Below are 19,738 nucleotides of genomic sequence, written 5' to 3' on the forward strand. Positions count from 1 at the left end.
TTGTTTTCAAATTCCTTTCAGAAGAGAGCTAGAGATTGCTGGAGTTAAGTGCTATAGAGAGAACTAGTACTACACAGCCAAGATAACTTATAACTTCTCTGCAAAACTTCTGGAACTCACTGGGCTAAGAAATGTGAGACTAGAGCAGGAAGGCTGCCCAGAGACATGGAAGAAAGTGTGAGGGTGGAAATGAGAAATTAATATTCCACAGATCTCATAAACTACACAAATGGAGTTAGGAAGAAAAAGTGAAAACGAAGAGAAGAAAGAAATAAAAAGCAGAGTCTAATGATCTGAGCCCCCCACATCTCCAGATGTTATGTATCATCAAGTCAGTAATGACTCACAATGAACCCTCCAGCAGGTTTTCAGAGGCAACAAAGCCACACAGGAGGAGACTGCCTATCTTTTTCTCACAGAACAGCTGGTGAATTCAAACTGCATGCTTTTGGGTTGGCAGCTCAACCTCTTACCACTAACCTACCAGAGCTCCTTACAGCTACAATAGAGGTGCTTTCAAATGTTCATGCAGGTGAGTCTTGAGCACAGTCACCAAGAGGGTCTGCAGAATAAGGGCCTAGAATTAAATGCTACTCATATTAAGTGAATGGGCTGAGACAGAATCTGTGTAAGACAGTCCTCTAAAGAGGTCTGAAGAGCCTTTTATCTTGCTATTTGTAGAACTTACACACAAGGTATGGAAAGAGGAGTCAAATGAACTGGAACGAGGACAGCTGAGGCACAGGTGTTCTTTGTAAAGAAGTTACATTCTAACAGAAATTTCATCTTGGTTTCTAGCTAGAAACCTGCTCTCTAGTAGGATTACATCTTTGCAAACTGTTATTTCAGAACCACCTGAGCTTTCCTAGGTTCAAGTCAAAGTAAGGAAGGATGGAAACTAGATGCCACTTTTTATCTTTGAAATTGCTGTGATGATGGAGAGGAGAGTTGGGCTGTCCTGAACCTCAGAGACACAGAAGAAGAGAACACCTTAGATAGGGACAGACTTGATTATTGACTACAAGGTCATGAGGAAATGGGAAGCTGGGGCTTTCTTGGCCCGGAATTCAAGTGACTCCAGGATGAGTAAGATAATAAAGATGTAGGGAGACTGGGGCCAGTGGAGGTGTGTGGTAAAGGACAGTTAGATAAATTAATAACCTGATTCCTCCCACTTCCTCTTAAGTAAAACAGGTCTGCATGTTTAGTGTCACTTTAAAATACTTTATCCCCTACAATTAAGTTAATCCTCGAGAGATTCATCAATATTTTCTCTAGAGCAGTTTGCATTCCATGCCTTTTCCCATTCTAATCACAGCTTTAGTTTGCTTGGCTTCAGAGTCAACACTCTTGGCACCAGTAGCCAGGAAATTAAAAGGCGCATTGCCACGGGAAAGTCTGCTGCTAGGGATCTCTCCAAAGTACTGAAGAGCAATGGTGTCTCGTGCATTCTGATACAGGCCATGGTCTTCACAATCACTTGTTATGCATCAGAGAGTTGGACAATGACCAAGGAGGATAGAAGAAGAATGTATACCTTTGAGCTGTGGTACTGGAGAAGAGTATTGAGGGTATCATGGACTGCTAGGAAAACAAACACATTCGTCCTGGAAAGGGTTAAACCAGGTGGCTCCTTGGAGGCAAGGATTCTGAGGCTCTGTCTAACACACTTTGGACATGTTGTGAGGAGAGACTGGTCCTTGGAGAAGGACATCATGCTTGGGAGGGTGGAGGGATAGCGCAGGAGGGGAAGGCCCTCTGTGAGGTGGACTGATTCAGTGACTGGGGTAATCAGGATGGGAGTGTCAGAGACAGTGCGATTGGCACAGGACAGAGCAGAGTTTAGGGCTGTTGTACATAGGGTCGCTATGAGTCGCAGACGACGCGACGGCACATAACAACAAACCAAGCAAAGTAAAGAGAAAAGATGAACAGTATATCTGGAGGGAATTGTTTCAAGGCAGTAAAGAGATGAATAAATTGAAGGAGATATATTGTTGTTGTTGTTGTGTGCCATCGAGTCGTTTCCGACTCATAGCGACCCGATGCACAACAGTTCTAAACCCTGCTCTATCCTGCGCCAACCGCACCACCTCTGACACACCCATCACAATTACTCCAGTCACCGAATCAATCCATCTCATAGAGGGTCTTCCCCTCCTGCGCTGTCCCTCCACCCTCCCAAGCATGATGTCCCTCTCCAAGGATCCGTCCCTCCTGGCAACATGTCCAAAGTATGTCAGACGAAGCCCCAAAATCTTTGCCTCCAAGGAGTAGCTTGGTTTAATCCTCTCCAAGAGGAATCTGTTTGTTTTCCTGGCAGTCCATGGTACATATTCAGTACCCTTCTCCAGCACCACAGCTTAAAAGCATCCACTCTCCTTCTGTCCTCCCTAGTCATTGTCCAACTCTCTGATGCATAACAAGCAATTGCAAATACCATGAGCTGTATCAGGCGCACCTTAGTCTCCAGAGAGACACTGTTGCTCCTGAGTACCTTTGAGAGGTCCCTAACAGCAGACTTTCCCATCGCGATACGCTTTTTGATTTCCTGACTGCTGGTACCAAGAGTGTTGACTGTGGAGCCGAGCAAACTGAAGCTGTGAACACTCTCAATCTCTTCGTCATCCATCCTGACGCTGCCAATTGGTCCAGTGGCAAGAATCTTTGTCTTCTTGACATTGAGCCTTAGTCCATACTGAAGGCTGCAGTCCTTGACCCTTCTATATGTAATTTAAATAAATATATAATTTTATATATAAATTTATATATAATTTTTGGAAATTCATTACTTTCTTTTAGTGTAAGCCTCCTACCAGATTAATGAGAATAGTGTCTTCTAAAATTGTGTAACATGATGGTCGTGGCCCAGAAGTGAGGCTGACAAGGACACACTATGGCAACATCAGACAGATCCTTAGAAGATCTCAGAATTTTTTTTTAAAAAGATCTGAGATTTATGTGATATAGCAATTGTAATTTAAAAAAACAAACAAACAAACCCACACCTCAAAATATTATACAAAATAGATTTAGAAGAGCTTAAGGAAAGCAGGATGTCTTGGGATGTGAGCCAGGAAATAGATTAGACACCATTTTGAGACTCCAGATATTTTAAAAGACTAGGAATAAAGCAATAGGGGTAGGTACATCAGAGACAATGAGATTGGCTTAGGAGAGGGCAGAGATAATAGACACAGGATCAGTATGAGTTGCAAGTGACTCAATGGCACACAACAACAGAGATCCTTTAGAAAGTTATTTAAAAAAAATCACTGCTATCAAATCAATGCAGGTTTCTGGCAATCCCCTATTAGGTTTCTGAAGCTACAAATCTTTGTAAGAGGAGAATGCCCACCTTTCTCCCCTGGAGCAGCTTGCAGATTTGAACTGCTGTCCTCCAGTTATCAGCGCATCATATAATGCACTATGCCAGCAGAGTTCCTGTTTAAAAATCTCTAGTAGTATTGAGGAATTCTGAGAAAATTTAAGTATCTACATTCTTAAGTTATTAACTCATTATAAATAACAGACTTCATCAAAGGTAACTAAGAGGAATTTTGGATAATTAACAGCAAAGGAGGAAGACCTGGTGGCCTAGTGGTAAGAAGCTGCATTGGAATCTAAAAAGCACAATATGAATGAAGAACAGTGAAAAGCACAATATATAAAAACTTTTTAAGCAAACCAATTTTTTTAAAAAGCACTTGGTTTTAATCCACCAGATGCCATATGGGAGAAAGATGGACATTTTCCTCCCATGCAATTAACTGCCTTTGAAAACCTGCTGGATAGGAAGCAATGAGTCAGCTCTGATTCAAAGGCACACAACAGCAAGCAGCAGCAGCAAAAGTAACTATAGAGATATAGATAGAGATAGTACAGATATATATAGATATATACATGCTAAAGGCTTGATCTTGAAGAACAAAATAGATTATCCTGATAAAGAATATTTATACAAAGAACATCTCTAGAATACAAAGTGAAGTCTATCTCTAGGATGTCCTAAAAAGGTACTGGTGTGAGCCAAACACTTTCAAGATAATAAAGCTAAGTGAAGTTGAGATTTCAGATGCAAATGCTACTATAGACGCTATAGCTCTGTTGATCTAGGGGCATGAAGCTGTGCTGCAATCTCAAAGGCACATGATTAGAAGCCACCAGCAACTCCACAAGAGAAGGATGAGCAATCTCCTCCCAGGAAATAAAAAGGCTCTGAAAACCTGCAGGAGGGTTAGCTATAGGTTGGTTCCAACTCTACAGTACACCACAACAAGTATTAGGAGTAGAGGGTGAAGGAGATGTTCTGGAAAAGTGATAAATTCTGCAAAAGAGAAGTGCTGTCATTAAGTGCTATCAAGTCAAATTCAAACCACAGCTATCCTTTGGGACAGTGTATAACCCACCCCTATAGGGTTCTCTAGACTGCAATCTTTATGGGAGCAGATTCCCAGGTTTTTCTGTGTAGCTATTGCAACAGATTTATAACCTAATTGAACTGTAGAATTTATATTAGACAATTGTAGAGAAAAGTGAGGGAGTGAGGGGTTATGTCTGACCACATGGGAATTGATTTTGTGTTGCAGATGATGTTGATGGGGACAGTTCTCCCTTGTGGTGTAACAGGTGTCAGACTCAGCCACCTCCATGCTGCCTTCACTATTTTTTAAATAAGCTCAAACCACCAACCTTTTGTTTAGCAGCCCCAGCTCTTCCAGTAAAATCATGTAAGATGTTATAGTGATAAAAAGAAAAAAGGGGAAAAGGGAGAAGAGAGAAAAGAAGAGAAATGAGAGAGAGGTGAAAAGATAGGGAGAGGTGGAGAAGGAGAAAGACAAGAAAGGGAGAGAAGAAGAAAGGAAAAGACAGAAATAAGGGAAGAAAAAAGAGAGACAGCAGAGAGAAAGCAAAAAACATAATGACAAAGAAGGAATAAAATCAGGTAACTAGAAAAGCAGGGAATTAGAATTATCTAAGTATAAAGTATATTTATCCTCTCCAAATGTAAGAACAAAAATGTTGCTTTAAGAAAGAATTTTAAATTGTTTGGGGGCATGAAGAAATTTCATTCATTTTTCTTATCAGTAAAAATTAATTAGAAGCCCATACACCACTCTTGTTATGGTAAGGATGGGCTCTGCCAGATGGAACCCATAAAAATAGGTCAGTAGTAATTTAAGTATGCTTTAAATGTGCAAGGATGCAAATTGTCAGTATTAGGTCATATGGAACCAGAAAGAGTTTCAATCTTCTTAGGGTAGTTCAGATAGCACGAGACTTGATTGTGGTCATCAGATAAGATCATTTAATTGCATATTCTCAGCACTAACCTGAATCTGAATGCATTTTATATCGAGAATTATTTCACTTTCCTCTTTTATTTTTGTGCCTTCTAGTCAATTTCCACATATCAGTGGTGAATATATACACAGTTTATATTTCTATATAAATTACATTCCTAGAACTAGGGAGAAAAGTGTGTATCCATTTTTTCCTAAGAGAAATATTGGGTAGTAATATTATTGCTATTAGTTCACTAGAAGGACGGCAGAGTCGTCAGATCAATAACCTACTAAAAATACAAACACTGTCACCCAGTATTAGAATGCAGGTCAGAAAAATCACATGCAGAGAGCCAGAGAGGAGGCAATTTCACTGTAGACTCCACCTGAAAGGTTCAAGTTGTTGAAAGACTTTGTTATGAGTTTGGACTACTGCATGAACTCTGGCAGCATCAAACAGAGCTCCTATTATATTCAAGTCTTAAAACGGAAAATAAATTCTTGGGCTGAAATTTAAGGACTTCTTCTAAGTCAAATGGCAAACAACCACCTATTTCCTCACAGAGTAATCTTTTCAGTTGAGCTCTTTCATTTAGAATTGGAAATGATGCTAAAATAGATTTCTGAAAATATTAAATTATAAACTGTCATATTCCATCCCACTTAATGTGAATGAGCTGAGCCTCCAGGATAAACTTGATTAACATAAAAAAAGGGTGAAATCTTATTTTTGTTTCTGGGGAACAAATAAAAAAAGATCTTAAAGAACCCAAACCAACCTATTCCCAGACTGTGCTTGTACTTTCCAAATAACAGCACATGCTATTCCTCTGGCTATCGCTCAAGCAAATATTTCCATTTTAAAAAAAGCTACTCCCTGAGTCGCTTTCCCTGAAATCTCACAATGAAAACGGGTCTTTACATCCAGTGGTTTGGAACTGGCTGTTTAGCCTCCAATGTGCCTTTATGCAGCATATGAGCCTTAGGAGAGGCTTGTCCCTATGATAATGATGATGACAGTAGCAAGACCAAAAACAAAACAGCAGTCAGACTTTGGAACATTAAAGTGGTGCATGTCTGTGCAAAAAAGCACATGACACACATTCTTTCATCATTAAAACCACATGGTAAGGTGGTGACATTACCATTCTTCTTTTACAGAAAAGGATTCAGAAACATGCAAAAGTTAAGTATTTTGGCCAAGATCACATAGTAAAGCCAGTTTATGCAACCCTAGAATCCATGTTTTAACCATCACATTTCTACTGCTTAAGAGCATGAAACATCTAGATATGTGGAAGTATTAACCCTAGGCTTGGTGTTACAGACTGAGTTGTGTGCCTTAAAATACATACTAGCATCCTAATCCTCAATAGATATGAATCCAGGCCTCTGGTTTTCTTTTTTCTGTTAATGACACCATAGCTGACCCTCCAGTGAGATTTTAAAGAGGCTGTGAATTGCACAGGAGATTGCCCATTTTTCTCCAAAGAGCCATGAGTGAATTAGCTGCTTCTGCGAGGTATCACCTTTGGATTAACTGCAAATCCTCATGGACTATGCCACCAAAGCTTCCAAAGAACCATAAAAATTACTATTACTGCAACTCAGAATCAACTCACAGCTGACCCTGCACTGGGTTTCTGAGGCTGTAAATCACATAGAAGGAGAATGCCTATGTTTCTCTCTCCTAAGAAGCAGCTGATGGATTCAAACTACCAAATTACCAAAGAGGAATAGATCACCTTTGGAAGAGCAGTGCAACGCCCTATGTACCACATAGGGAACCACCACAGCTCTCTGTTATCAGTATAGAGTGAATCCTAAATCTAAGCAATTCTGAGTTATAAAAAGGATAGTTCAGACATAGGAGCAAGCACATGCAAGAGGATGAATGATTCCATCTGATAATGAAGGAGGCAGATCAATCTATAAGCCCAGCAATTCCAATAACTGTTTACTACTAGAAACTGAAATAGACAAAGAAGGGCCCTCCCTTAGAACCACACGGTGAATTTGATCTTCCAGCTTCCTGAAATGTGAAAACATAAATTTTTGTTCTTTAAAGCAGCCCAATCATGGTATTTCTGTTACAGTAGTACTAGGCAACTAAAATGGTCTGAGCATTCCAGATTTCATAAAGGCTGATGGACAAGGACCTCCAGTCATACCGTTGCTTCTAAAGAGAGCCTGTGTGTGATAGCTAAGTAAGGTCAGAGATGCAGTGAACAAATCCGTTAGCCCTTTCAAAACACCCAAACGAATTTCCAGTCAGTAAGAACTGAGTCATAGCTGACCCTCAGAGAGTTTTCAGAGGCTAGAAATCACAGTGGACCTGACTGCCCAATCTTTATCTCAAGGAGTTGCTGGTGGATTTGAACAGCCTCCCTTTGAGTTGGTACTGCTTTTTTTTTTTTACCCTCTAAACTATCAAAGTGACCTACACCACTAGGTGGGTAATTAACAGTGGTTAAAAGCTCAGGTTTTGGTATCTGTTAAATGAGAGTTCAAATCCTAACCTAGATGCTTTGTTATTTAATCTCCTTAAATTTCTTCTTCAATGAAAAATCACGAGCAAACTCACACAAAGTTGTGAGCTATAATAAAATAACACATATAAGGTTCTTAGTACAAAACTTGATATACCATACATATTATCAATGTTAACTAATATTATAATGATCTAAATAGACACTGAGTAGAGCTGAAGAACCAAGTTTTCCCATATCCATGTGATACTGGAAAGAAAGCTAACAAGTTGCAGACTCTTTGACTACTGCTTGACCAATGCCACCGCTGCCAAGGGAAGGGTTAGGGAATAGCCTACACTTTATTCAGAAAGGAAGGTGGAATTACTAACCGAGCTGATGAGGTTGGCTCTGTGATTTGGCGTTGAACCCGGGCACTATGAGCACAGTTCTCCTGGACTCCTGGCTGGGTTGAGAGTGGAATGTCAGGGGAAGTGTGGCTGATCTTCATGGAAGAGTCAGGACAGGGGGTGGGAGGGTCTAGGAAGTCCTCACTGTTCTCCTGCTCATTGGTTTCTGTGTCTGTGAAGTTAAGAGGCTCTTGATTGTTGTCTTTGCTACCAGAGGGCAGAACTCGTTCTCGCCACGGGACCCAGCAGAGCTTCCAAGACACAAAGAGAGAAACGCCAAAGAGAGCGAGACCACAGGCAGTGACCACAAGGGTCAGCAAGCTCACGGAGATATCTGCAAAGAAACAAAGATCAAAGGTCAGTGTGATCACTCCTGCCACACCCTGCATGGAGAGAAGAACCCTTCCACCCAGTCATCCCTTAGCAGCAGACTGGAGAAGGCCAGGAGTTATCAGGAACCTGATCCTGGGGCAGTCACAATGAGGATTCACAAACCTGGAGGCCAGTGAGTAGAAGTACGACAGTAATATCAGAGTCATGTTAAGAAAGAACAGGCAGCTTTCCATAGCAAGAAAAACCCACAAACTAAAAAATTCATTGCCATATAGGCAATTCTGAACCCAGATGACCCTGTAGGACAAAGCGGAATGAAATTTCTGAAGCTATAAATATTTATGGAAGCAGAGGACCACATCTTTGTCTAGTAGAGTGGGCTGGTGAGTTCAAACCACCAACCTTTTAATTAGCAACTAAATAGTTAAGTACTGAACCACCAGGGCCCCTTACTATAGCAAGAGATACAGGACCAATAAAAGTGAGGACAATCAGTGGCCATCAAGTCAAATAAGACCCTCTCCTTTAGTCATCATTCATCACTGATGTATAAGCAGGACAATTTCAGTTATCATTAAAGATGAACTTGTGATTTCATAAAGCTTCTGGGAATTGTCAATATGACAATCTTTAAAAGCAAGAGAGGTTACTTGTTGGTACTGAGGCAGCTCTGACTCATGACTACCCCATGCACATCGGAGGACAACCGTTCTCACAGAGTTTTCAAGAGATGATGTTCTGGGAGATGATCCTCAGGCCTTTCTTTTGAAGTGCGTGCGAGGGGACTCAAACCTCCAACCTCTCAGTCAGCATCTGAGCAACTGAATGTGTTAACTATTTTCACAACCTATGGAGTGAGTGCTTTCTTTCTACAGCTGCTACCTTTTCACAGTGTGGCACTTTTTTTTTAAATTCAGATTTTATGAAAGTTTATAGAGAACTTGGATTTCCATTCAGTCATTGTTACACATTTTCCTCCCTGTCCATCTCACCCACCAGTTTGCTTTTCTTTTTGGGAGAAAAAAAAAATTCTTTCATTGTTGTACAATTCCCACCCCCCACACCCCGCCCAGTCCACTTTACAACAGTCCAGAATAAGAGCTGCACAATAAGGCTTTTTAAATCACTGTAGTAAATACATAAAACATTTTTCATTTCAACTTCAGTGTACAGTTCAGTGACGTTAATTATGTTCATCAGGTTATTCAACCATCACCCTTACTCATTCCCAAAGCTTTCCATCAGCTTTTAAAGAAGCTCAATGTCCCTTAGTTACTGGTATTCTATAAGCAAAATGAAACCTTGTAGATTTTATAGCCTTAACAATACCCATCACTCAGTGGTCACATCCCCAAGTCCCAGAGCAGATTGTCATGCTTTGCATGTCCTCAATAGTAGATCTTGAGACAAGGATTCAAAGGCAAGTGATTTGTTTAGGAGATGAAGGAAACATCTGAAGAGAAGTGAAGTGAGGCAGGGAAAGCATCCAGGAAAAATGGGCCTTGATTTCCAAACCAATTACCCAGCGGGGAGCCTGCTGGAGATTCTCTATGCACCTTAGAGTTGCTCTACCAGGGACAAGAGATCTGGGTTATTTATACATCCTCGCCTGTCATTGATGAAGAGGGGAGGAGGGAAGGTAACCCTCAGGAGACATTAAATTCCAAGCACTTCTAATTTTTAGTAAGATTTGATAAAGTTGCTTCCACAGCCAGAACATTTAAACAAATATAAGTGCTGGTTTTGGAATTAGTATGCATGAATGTTCTGAAGTAGTAATGCTGAGATGACACAGTGGGACAGTGACAGCCTCTCCCACTTGGACTATGCCCCAGAGTCTCTGGCTGGGTCTAAGCAGGGCTGTCTTCAGTGGCTGGGCTCCTAATGTTCACAACAGAGCCTGGCCCACTCCCATATTCTGCACCAACTAGTGTAGAGTCAGGGAGCATGAGGCATCATTGCTAGCATTGTAGTAACTGCAAATTCTTTATTGATGGAACAGTGCTACGAGCCACCTCTGTGATCCACTTCACTCATGAGCCAAAAAATACTCTCCCTAGGTTTTGTCTTTACTGTCTATTACTAATATTTACATTGCTATAATCAAAGATTTCTAGGGGCCAAATCCATGCCTGGTACTGTGCTAGCCTCTGCAGACGAGGAGTGCTGCACACCCTAAACCTTCAGAGGATTCACCAATTGTGGAAGAAAATTAAAAAGGAGTTATTTAATAGTTATAATCTCAACTAGGGAGCTCTGGTGGCCTAGTGTCAATCCCAAAGGCATTTGGTTTAAGGCCACTAGCTGTTCGATGGAAGAAGGATGTACAATCTCCTCCCATGAGATTAACTGGCTCTGAAAACCCATGGGGGGGTCAGCTATGGGTCAGTTCTGACTCTATGGTACACAACAATAACAGCAATCTTAACTAATCACTAGGAATGACAAAAATTGCCAACCTCTCCTGCAAGTCACTAATCCACTGCTCATCTACCATCCATGCATGTTTTGTAATGAATCCAATGAGACTTGATAAATTTTTTTTTAAAAATAACAGTTTATTAATGAAAAGTAGTAGCTTTTAGAAAGAAATTCAAGTGTCCATGCTGGTGAGGGGTCTAACTTAACTTCCTTGATCCCTCCCCTTCAACCTTTGCCCTGTGGTGAAACAATAATGCTTCTCTGTTTGAAAACATTGAACTCAAATAGTTGTTACCTTTCTCTCCTCAAATTTCACCGAAATAGGATAAGCCTACAATATAGTATTGGAAAACAAGGGAGAGCACCATCCATCCATTAGGAAGTTCAAGGAATTTCTGAAATTGTTTTAAATGAAATAAAATCGATGCTGAATACCGCACAGTTAAATTAAGGGAAACTGACAGAGGCAAAAGGGAAACCCAAGCTCAGAGCAGCAAGGGCTAAGATTAGTGTAGGGAGTGGGGTGAACGGAAGAAGAATAAAAGGCATTAGAAACAAAGCCTGTGTCTTACCATGATGGAAAGAAGAGGATGATTTCACCTCAGGCACCACTTGGTTCCAGTAGCTTGCACAGCAGAGTGTAAAACTAGTGGGTGCAAATTTTAATAGAGCCTCTTGTTGGAGGCAGAAGGAAGGAGGCGATATATTTCATGTAATCAGATTGCAACAACAATTATCAATCCTTGTCACTCCAAAATCCAAAGTATTAAAAATTTAAAAGCTCTGCTCAGAAACAAATCCCATAACACATTCTGTAATTCAAACTATCTCTGAGGCAGAGATGCCTCCCTACATTTTGTTAATCAACCAGTATTGTCTAGACACAGACATCTGGTAGAGGAGGGACACTATAAGAGGTCTTAGTGATGTAGTAACTGTATTATTAGTCACTAAATGTCCCTCTTCCATCAGACTTCCCTCCAAGGGAAGGGCATACTTCCCAATGCCCTGCTATTGGTCTTGACCATGTGACCTAATCTAGGCAATGAAACCTGAGTGGCTATGGCCCATGCCACCACGGACCAAATGCTTCTTAAGTCATACATATCTTTGTCCATAAAAGAAGAGACTTACACTAGAGCTGATCTTTCAGTCTGAATGCCAAAATGAGCAGCTCAAAGTCCAAAATGAGAAGGAAATCTATTCCCAACACATAGTCTAGGTCAGAGCGATAGCTGACCTCCAGATTTGTAAGCAAATCTAAATATCTGATGTGCTAAGCCATTAAAAGTTTGAAACTGTTGTTGTCATGACAAAAGGTGACTAAACCCCCACTGCCATTGAGGCAACTCCAAATTCATGGTAACTCTTGTGATTCACAACAGGATTACTTCAGAGAGGTTTCTTGGCTATAATCTTTAAAGAATGAAATCATTGGGCCTTTTTTCCATGGTACCACTGAGTGGATCACAATCACCAAGCTTTAGGTTATTCTCGCTCTCTGCCACAGAGTCAGAACCAACGCATAGCTGACCCTCCACTGAGTTTCCAAGGCTATACACTGCATGAGAGGTGACTGCCCGCCCATCTTTCTGCTTTGGACCTCTTGGTGGATTTGAATCACCAGAGAGGTGTGATCTTTGAGTCAGCAGCACAACTCGCTGTGGACTACATCATCTGAGCTCCCTTTTGTTTGTATCATATAGGGACCTGAGGAGTCCTGATCACCTACTAATTTAGAGATGGTCTCAGACCATGAAGGAGCTCTATTGTCGTAATCCATAAGGTATTGTAGCTCTCTTGTTTATAGTCCATATGAACCATAAGGTTCCATTTCATCAGCCACTCTGCAGAAGGAAGATGGGTGGTTCTTCTCCCTAGAGGGTCAACTACAAGTGGGAGCCACTGGATAGCAGAAAGTGGAGTTTCTAGACCAGGAATTAGGGTTTTGTAGGGCATTCTCAGTAAACTCTAGAGGGCGCCAACTACATTCACAGTCATCCCTGATTTGTGCATATAATCAAGAAAAATTTCTGGCTAAGAGTATTTTTTTTCATAATCATACAAAAGTACCATTTGCACTGGCGGTGGACCAGGGAACATCCAACAGGAGAAACCAATGGTTTCACAGTACACCAGCTGTTAAGAGTCATCACCTGCCTGGACTTGAGCGACATAAGGCTCAGAGTGTTCCCTGGATATTATACTTGAAACTTCATCTCTTTGTTTAGCAAGTTCTACTTTGGAGTCTCTAATGCCAAGGAACTCATCTCATACTCACTGTCTCAGAACGGGGAGAGGACGAGTCAGCCCAGAATCCCAAAACAGCTTTCTTTAAAAGGACATAAGATATTTCTTAAGGGGTTTTGTTAAGTTTGGTGCATGATCATCAGTATTATTATTAATCTTTAAATCATGTCTGATTTTGTACTTTTGTTATTTTCACTTAAAATCTGAAAAAACAGTCACATCAAAAATAATTACAAGATCATCATCTAAAATTATGCTGGAAGGTCTAATTGGCTAAAATAAAAAACACTTAATACTGGTAAAGATAAGCTAAAGTATTTAATAATTGTATAACAGACAATCAGATTTAAAATTTGGTAAAATTAGAAATTATTGTTGTTATGTGTTAGAACTATTAAATAACTTTATCTTAAATGAATATTGCATATTTTGTTAAAATATGCAAAGTTATAATCACATAGGTAATTTTTCTATAGAAAAGGGAAATAATTAATTGCTTCCTTTGTCTTAGGGTTAAGGAAACAAGCAGAAGATGATTTAGGCATAGAAGGCAAGCCAGTTCTGATCCAGTGTCCAGGAGGTGCTGATGCTTCGGGAGAAATAGTGCAAGAAAACTGGACCGAGCTGCTGTGTAAGGTGTCCTTCCTGGAGAAGCTGTAGAGTAAAATGCCTTATAATCAGGTCTGATCTAACTTCTTAACTTGTCACCTCTAGTCATGTTGTTATTTCGTTCTAACTCACTAGGTACAACTGAACAAAACCTGCCTAATTCTGTGCCAACCTCACAACTTCTGCTGGGTTTGAGCCCACTGTTCTATTCACTGCATTAGTTCATCTCCTAAGGATTTCCCTCTCTTTGGCTGACCTACTACTTTTCCAAACATGAGTTCCTTTTTCAGCAATTGGCGTGTCCTAATAACATGCCCAAAGCATGTGAGTTTAAATCTCCCCATCCTTGCTTCTAAGGAGCACTCTGGTTGCAGTTCTTCCAAGATTTTATTTGTTTCTTCTTTCTCGGAATTCCACAGTATATCTAATATCCTTTATCAATACTACAAGTCAATAGCATCAATGAAAAAAGAACAAACACCCCCTGGCCAGAACAGCAAAATCCCTAGACATCAGACAGGAAAAAAAGAAGAAGAAAAAAAAAACCCAACAAACAAAATAGTGATAAGCAGAAAAAAAACAGTAAAAAACTGTACTGAAAAGAAAGCGAACTGACAAATACTGCATAAGACCATTATTGTCAAAATAGACAGATAACTAGTAAAACAAGTTTGAGAACTTGAGGAGGGTGGAGGTGAGAGTGGAAGGGTGAGAACAGGCAGCAGTGAAACCATCAAGCTGCAGAGTTTGGTGGGCAAAGGTGGGGAGAAGTAAATGGGAAGGATCCAGGCAAAAAGACAGGGTCTTGATGGGCAAGATCCAATGGTGATTAATTTTATAAAACATAATGCATGAGAATGATTGCATGAAACATAATGTGAATGAACAGTAGTATGCAAAACAAGGAATACAAACTTTGTAAGCAAACCAATAAAAAACAGATATAAAACAAACGAACAACCCTGTATTGATGCAAACAATTGCTAGTAATGGGGTAATGTGGCACTTCCTGAATGGTGACAACAGTTTCCCCTCAACTCAGTGTAAAGAGTGGTAGTCTTCACTCACTTAGAAGCATTACACAACAAAGTCCTGGTAATCTGCTCTACAAAGTTAAAAAGCAAATTTATCAGGAGGGACCAGTCTCTGCAAAAGATCATCATCATGCTTTGTAAAGCAGAGGATCAGTATGAAAGTGGAAGAGTCTAAACAAGACAGACAAAGTAATTACAACATAGGGGGTAACAGTGATTGTGGAGAAGGTGCGCTATCAAGCAGGGCTTTGCTCTGTTATACAAAAGAACACTAGGAATCAGAACTGACTCAACAGCACCTAATAAAAGCAGTAACCTGGTTTATAAATGATAAGCCAACTAAAATTACTACAGTAATGACAATCCCAGTCCCCCAGCGTAATATTCCTTTTAAACCAAATCTATAAGAAATCATCTATCCTTGTTTACTTGCCTTTGTTTCATAGCTGTCAAACTTTTAGGATCATGAACAAAATATAAGGGGGTAGTGTAAGTGGTGATCTTGTTGATTATCAGTGTCAAAATATGAAACTCTTCTCTGGTGGCCTTGTGGCAAAAAGCTGCATTGCAATCCCAAAGGCACGTGGTTCGAGGCCACAGAAGAAAGATGGGCTATCTCCTCCTATGTGATGAACTGCCTCTGAAAACCCACCAGCTATGGGTCAGCTATGGGTCAGTTCAGACTCTTCAGTACACAACAATTACTGCTATCACACTCATGTTTTAACTTGCACAGACACAAAAATTACATTTCTTGAAAATACGGATCAGGGACGTTTCACTGTAATATCCATGATGTATTCTTTAAAACAGTGTAATATGTTAGTCAGACTTTGTGGGAACACCGTAATAAAACCTCATGGAAGTCCACTTCTGGATGCCCTCAGAGCCACTGCTGCCCATTCGGCTGCTGGCAGAGGCAGACGGAAATGATGCACTAGTCAGCTGCAGCTGAGAAGGCAAAGGCAAGAGTGCAATGAGAGGAAGTGACTGGAGAGGGAGCTGAGCACACAGTCATGCTCGATTTACCGCCCACCTAGAACATCATGCTTGGAAGTGTGGAGAGACAGTGCAGGAGAAGACCCCTAGATGAGATGGACTGATACAGTAACTAGGGCAACGGGGGGAGGGATATCAGAGTCAATCAGACTGGCTCAGGACAGAGCAGGGTTCAGAGCTATTGAACACAGGGGTCGCTATGAGTCGCAGGTAACTTGCTGACACATAACCACAAACAGCAGGAGCAGGCCGGACCCTGAAGCCTCTGTCCCTCCCTCTGCCACTTTCCCACTGGACAAAGCCCAAGAATCCACACCCAGGACCACATCCACTGCCTCAGAATGTTTTTTATACCAAAGATTCAGTGGTACAAGAGTCTGAGTTTGAGGTCTTTAAAACTGGTGGAAATACTAACGAAGAGAACATCTGGAAGCTGTCTTAATCTGCATATACGTTCATTGATTTATGGAGATTTGAAAAAAAACTCACTATATTGACTTTGTTTCTGTCAGTGTGCTTTTAGCTTGTGCTAATAGGGAACTCTGGTGATGTTCTGGTAAGGAATGACACTTCCAACCCAAAAGCACAGAGTTCAAACCTACCAGCTACTCAGTGAGAGAAAGATGGGCAATCTTCTTGCAGTGAGATTAACTGCCCCTGAAGACCTGCTGGAGGGTCAGCTCCGAGTCAGTTCTGACTCAATCATGCATAAAAGAAACTGCCAAACAAGAGACTTAAGATTAAGAGCTACAGCCTCATTTTGGTGGTAGGTGCTATCAAGTCAGTTCCAACTAACAGTGATTCATGACAAAACAAAACACCGTCCAGCCCTGAGCCTTCCTCACAACTGCTGCTGGGCCCGAGCCACTCTGTCAATCCATCTGACTGAAGATCTCTTCCACCAGCCTCGACTTTGCGGAGCATGATAACTCTCTCCTCCTGATAACATGCCCGAAGTATATGAGATGAAGCCTCTCCATCCTTGCATTTGAATACTTTGCTATACATCTATCAGGGAAGATTTGTTTGTGCTATGGAAGCCATGATACATTCAATATTCTTCACCAACATCATAGTTCAGAGGCATTATTACTTCTCTCCTTTATTCACTGTCAACTCAGCACGTGCATATGAGGTGACTGAAATATCCATCCTGGTCTCAAGTCAGTCCAACTCTTCTTCCATTTCTTATAGCACAAACATAGCTCAAGACAGGACACAGGAATGGATGGCATAGACACACCACCCTTCCCATTGTCAACTCTTTTCTCTCAACTACTATTCTGACATCTTGCTATCTCAGGAATTTAGAATTTTCTGAAGGCTTCAGGCCTTTTGTTCGTAGGGTCATTAAGAGTGGTGTCGATATGACGGCAATCAACAACAATAGCATACTGAAAATTGGTCTTAATTGTTAGTGCTGATTGCCACAGAAATACAAGTGAGTGGTTTTAAAGAAGGGAGATTTATTTTCTTGCTGTTTAGGAGGCTCTAAGTTTTAATTCAGGTCACCAGCTATAAAGGAAGGCTTTCTTTCTGTTAGCACAAAGGAAATGTCCTTATTTGGGTTTCTGAATTGGTTGCCTTGGTGATCTTTACATGACAGCTATCTTCCCTCCACTCTGTCTGTGGGTCAATCCAATTTCTCATAATTCAGTAGTGACTGGGTTTCAGATACGGCTCAGATATGGCTCAGTTCTCAGGTAGCTGTGCTACTCACCCAGAGGTGGTATCTCTCCAGTGATTCGAATCCACCAGCAGCTCCACAGGAGAAAGATAGGCAAGCTCCTCCTGTGGGATTTACAGAGTCACATAACCCAAAGGGACAGCTATGAGTTGACACTAACTTCAGGGCAGTAAGTTTGAGCTTTGGAGTTTACAACAGTTTATAATGACAGGAGCTTATGAGCATAACAAAGAAAACACAACTTCCAAATGCATCTACATCTCCAGGTACTGGAAGGATAATCCACAACAGAAAGTGAGGAGTTGATGCCTATGTCTAGTTAGCACAAGACAGGAATAAGGAGAGCAAGGAGAGAGTAATTACTGCGGATATCCCACTTCACCATGTAACACACCACACTCCCAGGGCTCCTTTTCCTCAAGGAAACTTGGAAGCACATTGAGGAGAGAAGCAAAAATCACCAGCACTGAGAAAGTGCTGAGCACTGAGAATAAATTGAGGTGGGAAAAAAAGAAGAAATTCATAATCAGAAACTGGAAAAGGTCAGATTTAAAGATTGGGGCAAAATAAAGCAGGTAGTTCACCACAACCAATAGGTTAATTTATATCTGACTTGCTTTTAAAAAAAAAAGACCTTGAAGTAGCTTCAAAAATATATAGAGTGCAATTGTATAAAATAAAATCACGCCAAGTAAAATAAGCAGGAGGTCAAAGATAAGGTAGAACACAAAATTCATGCCATGAAGTTTAAAAGAGTTGCCAACGATGTCTACAAAATGGGCTCCAAATATCTTGACATAACAAATAATGAAGCATAATTCATCATCTAAAACTACATGGTTAAGAAATATATTTATGAGACCAACTAGAAAAATACAGAATGGAAATATGATTATTTAAAGATTAGTAGTAATTCTTTTAGGTATTACAATTGCATTGTGGTTATATTTTATAGATTCCCATATGGAAGCAGTCAAATAATATGACTTCCTTAGAACTTGCTTCAAATTATAAATGAAACAAAATCAGGCATAAATTTATAATTGTTGGAACTGGGTTATAAGTACATGGGATTTATTTTATCATTCCTCATTACTTTTAAATTGCATGAAAATTATAAAGGCAAGTGAAAACAATAATGAAACAAAAACAAACATGTTCTGGTTTGGAGGAAACAGGGATTCTTTAACTGTATACACTCTTATTCAATAACAAGCTTGGATGGGGCCTCAGAATAATATATATGTTTTGTACCCGCTACTATCACATTGATTCTGACTCGTAGCAACCCTACAGGGCTTCCAAAGTTGTAAAATTTATGGGAACAGATCGTTTTATCTCTTTCTCTGACCAACTAGTAGATTTAAAATGCTGACCTGTTGGCTAACAGCCAAACTATGTTAACCATGCCACTAGCAGGAGTCTGAATATATTATATTTATTATAGTGGGTGTGCATATATAAATACATATGGTGTGTGTATATGTATATATACACATATTGTGTGTTATGTATATGTGTGATATTGGTGTTTCTGGCACAGGGGTGTGTATGGGGCGGAGTTTATGTGGCAAAGGCAGTCTCAATATGCTACCTGCAGGAGGGGCCCTGGCAGCGGGATGGGCCCCTTAATACTTAAGGATGCTGTAGGCAGAATACTGAATGATGCAGGAAGCATCAAAAGAAGATGCAAGGATGTGCTCTCTTCAGCAGCACAGATACTAAAAATTGAAATGATACAGATTAGTATGCCCTCTGCACAAGGATGACACACAAAAGAAGATGGAAGAAATGTACAGAATCAATATACCAAAAAAGAATTGGCAACAAAGAAAACTTTCATGAACAACATGTGATCATGAGCATGTGGTGATGAAGGAGGAAGTTCAAGCTACTCTGAAGGAATTGGCAAAAAACAAGGACCAAGGAAATAAAGGCTTATCAACTGACATATTTCAAGACACGTTGCCCTGGACACACTCACCAGGTTGTGCCAAGAAATGGGGAGGACAACCATCTGGCCAAGTGACTGGAAGAGATACATATTTGTTCCCATTCCAAAAAACGATGAGCTGACAGAGTGTGAAAATGTAGCTGATGTTAGATGGATCTTAGCTGAAAGCAGAGAATACCAGAAGAATGTCTATCTGTGTTTCATTGTTTACGCAAAGGCATTTGACTGCGTGGATCATAACAAACTGTGGCTGTCTCTGAGAAGAATGGGAATCCCAGAACATTTAAT

The 19,738-nt window shown here is 40.5% G+C and overlaps 1 protein-coding gene across 1 annotated transcript in view; it reads right to left on the reverse strand.

Moving 5' to 3' along the window:
• SYT9 (synaptotagmin IX) overlaps positions 1 to 19,738 on the reverse strand; it is a 275,950-nt gene that overhangs the window by 185,233 nt on the left and 70,979 nt on the right. Inside the window, exon 2 of the mRNA XM_006885446.1 lies at positions 8,146 to 8,497. Within this exon, the coding sequence (XP_006885508.1) occupies positions 8,146 to 8,497 (352 nt within the window). The remainder of the gene's footprint in view (positions 1 to 8,145; positions 8,498 to 19,738) is intronic.

The sequence above is a fragment of the Elephantulus edwardii genome, unplaced genomic scaffold (assembly GCF_000299155.1).
Source record: "Elephantulus edwardii isolate Elephantulus edwardi_28Jun2011 unplaced genomic scaffold, EleEdw1.0 scaffold00044, whole genome shotgun sequence".
NCBI classification, from domain to species: Eukaryota; Metazoa; Chordata; class Mammalia; order Macroscelidea; family Macroscelididae; genus Elephantulus; species Elephantulus edwardii.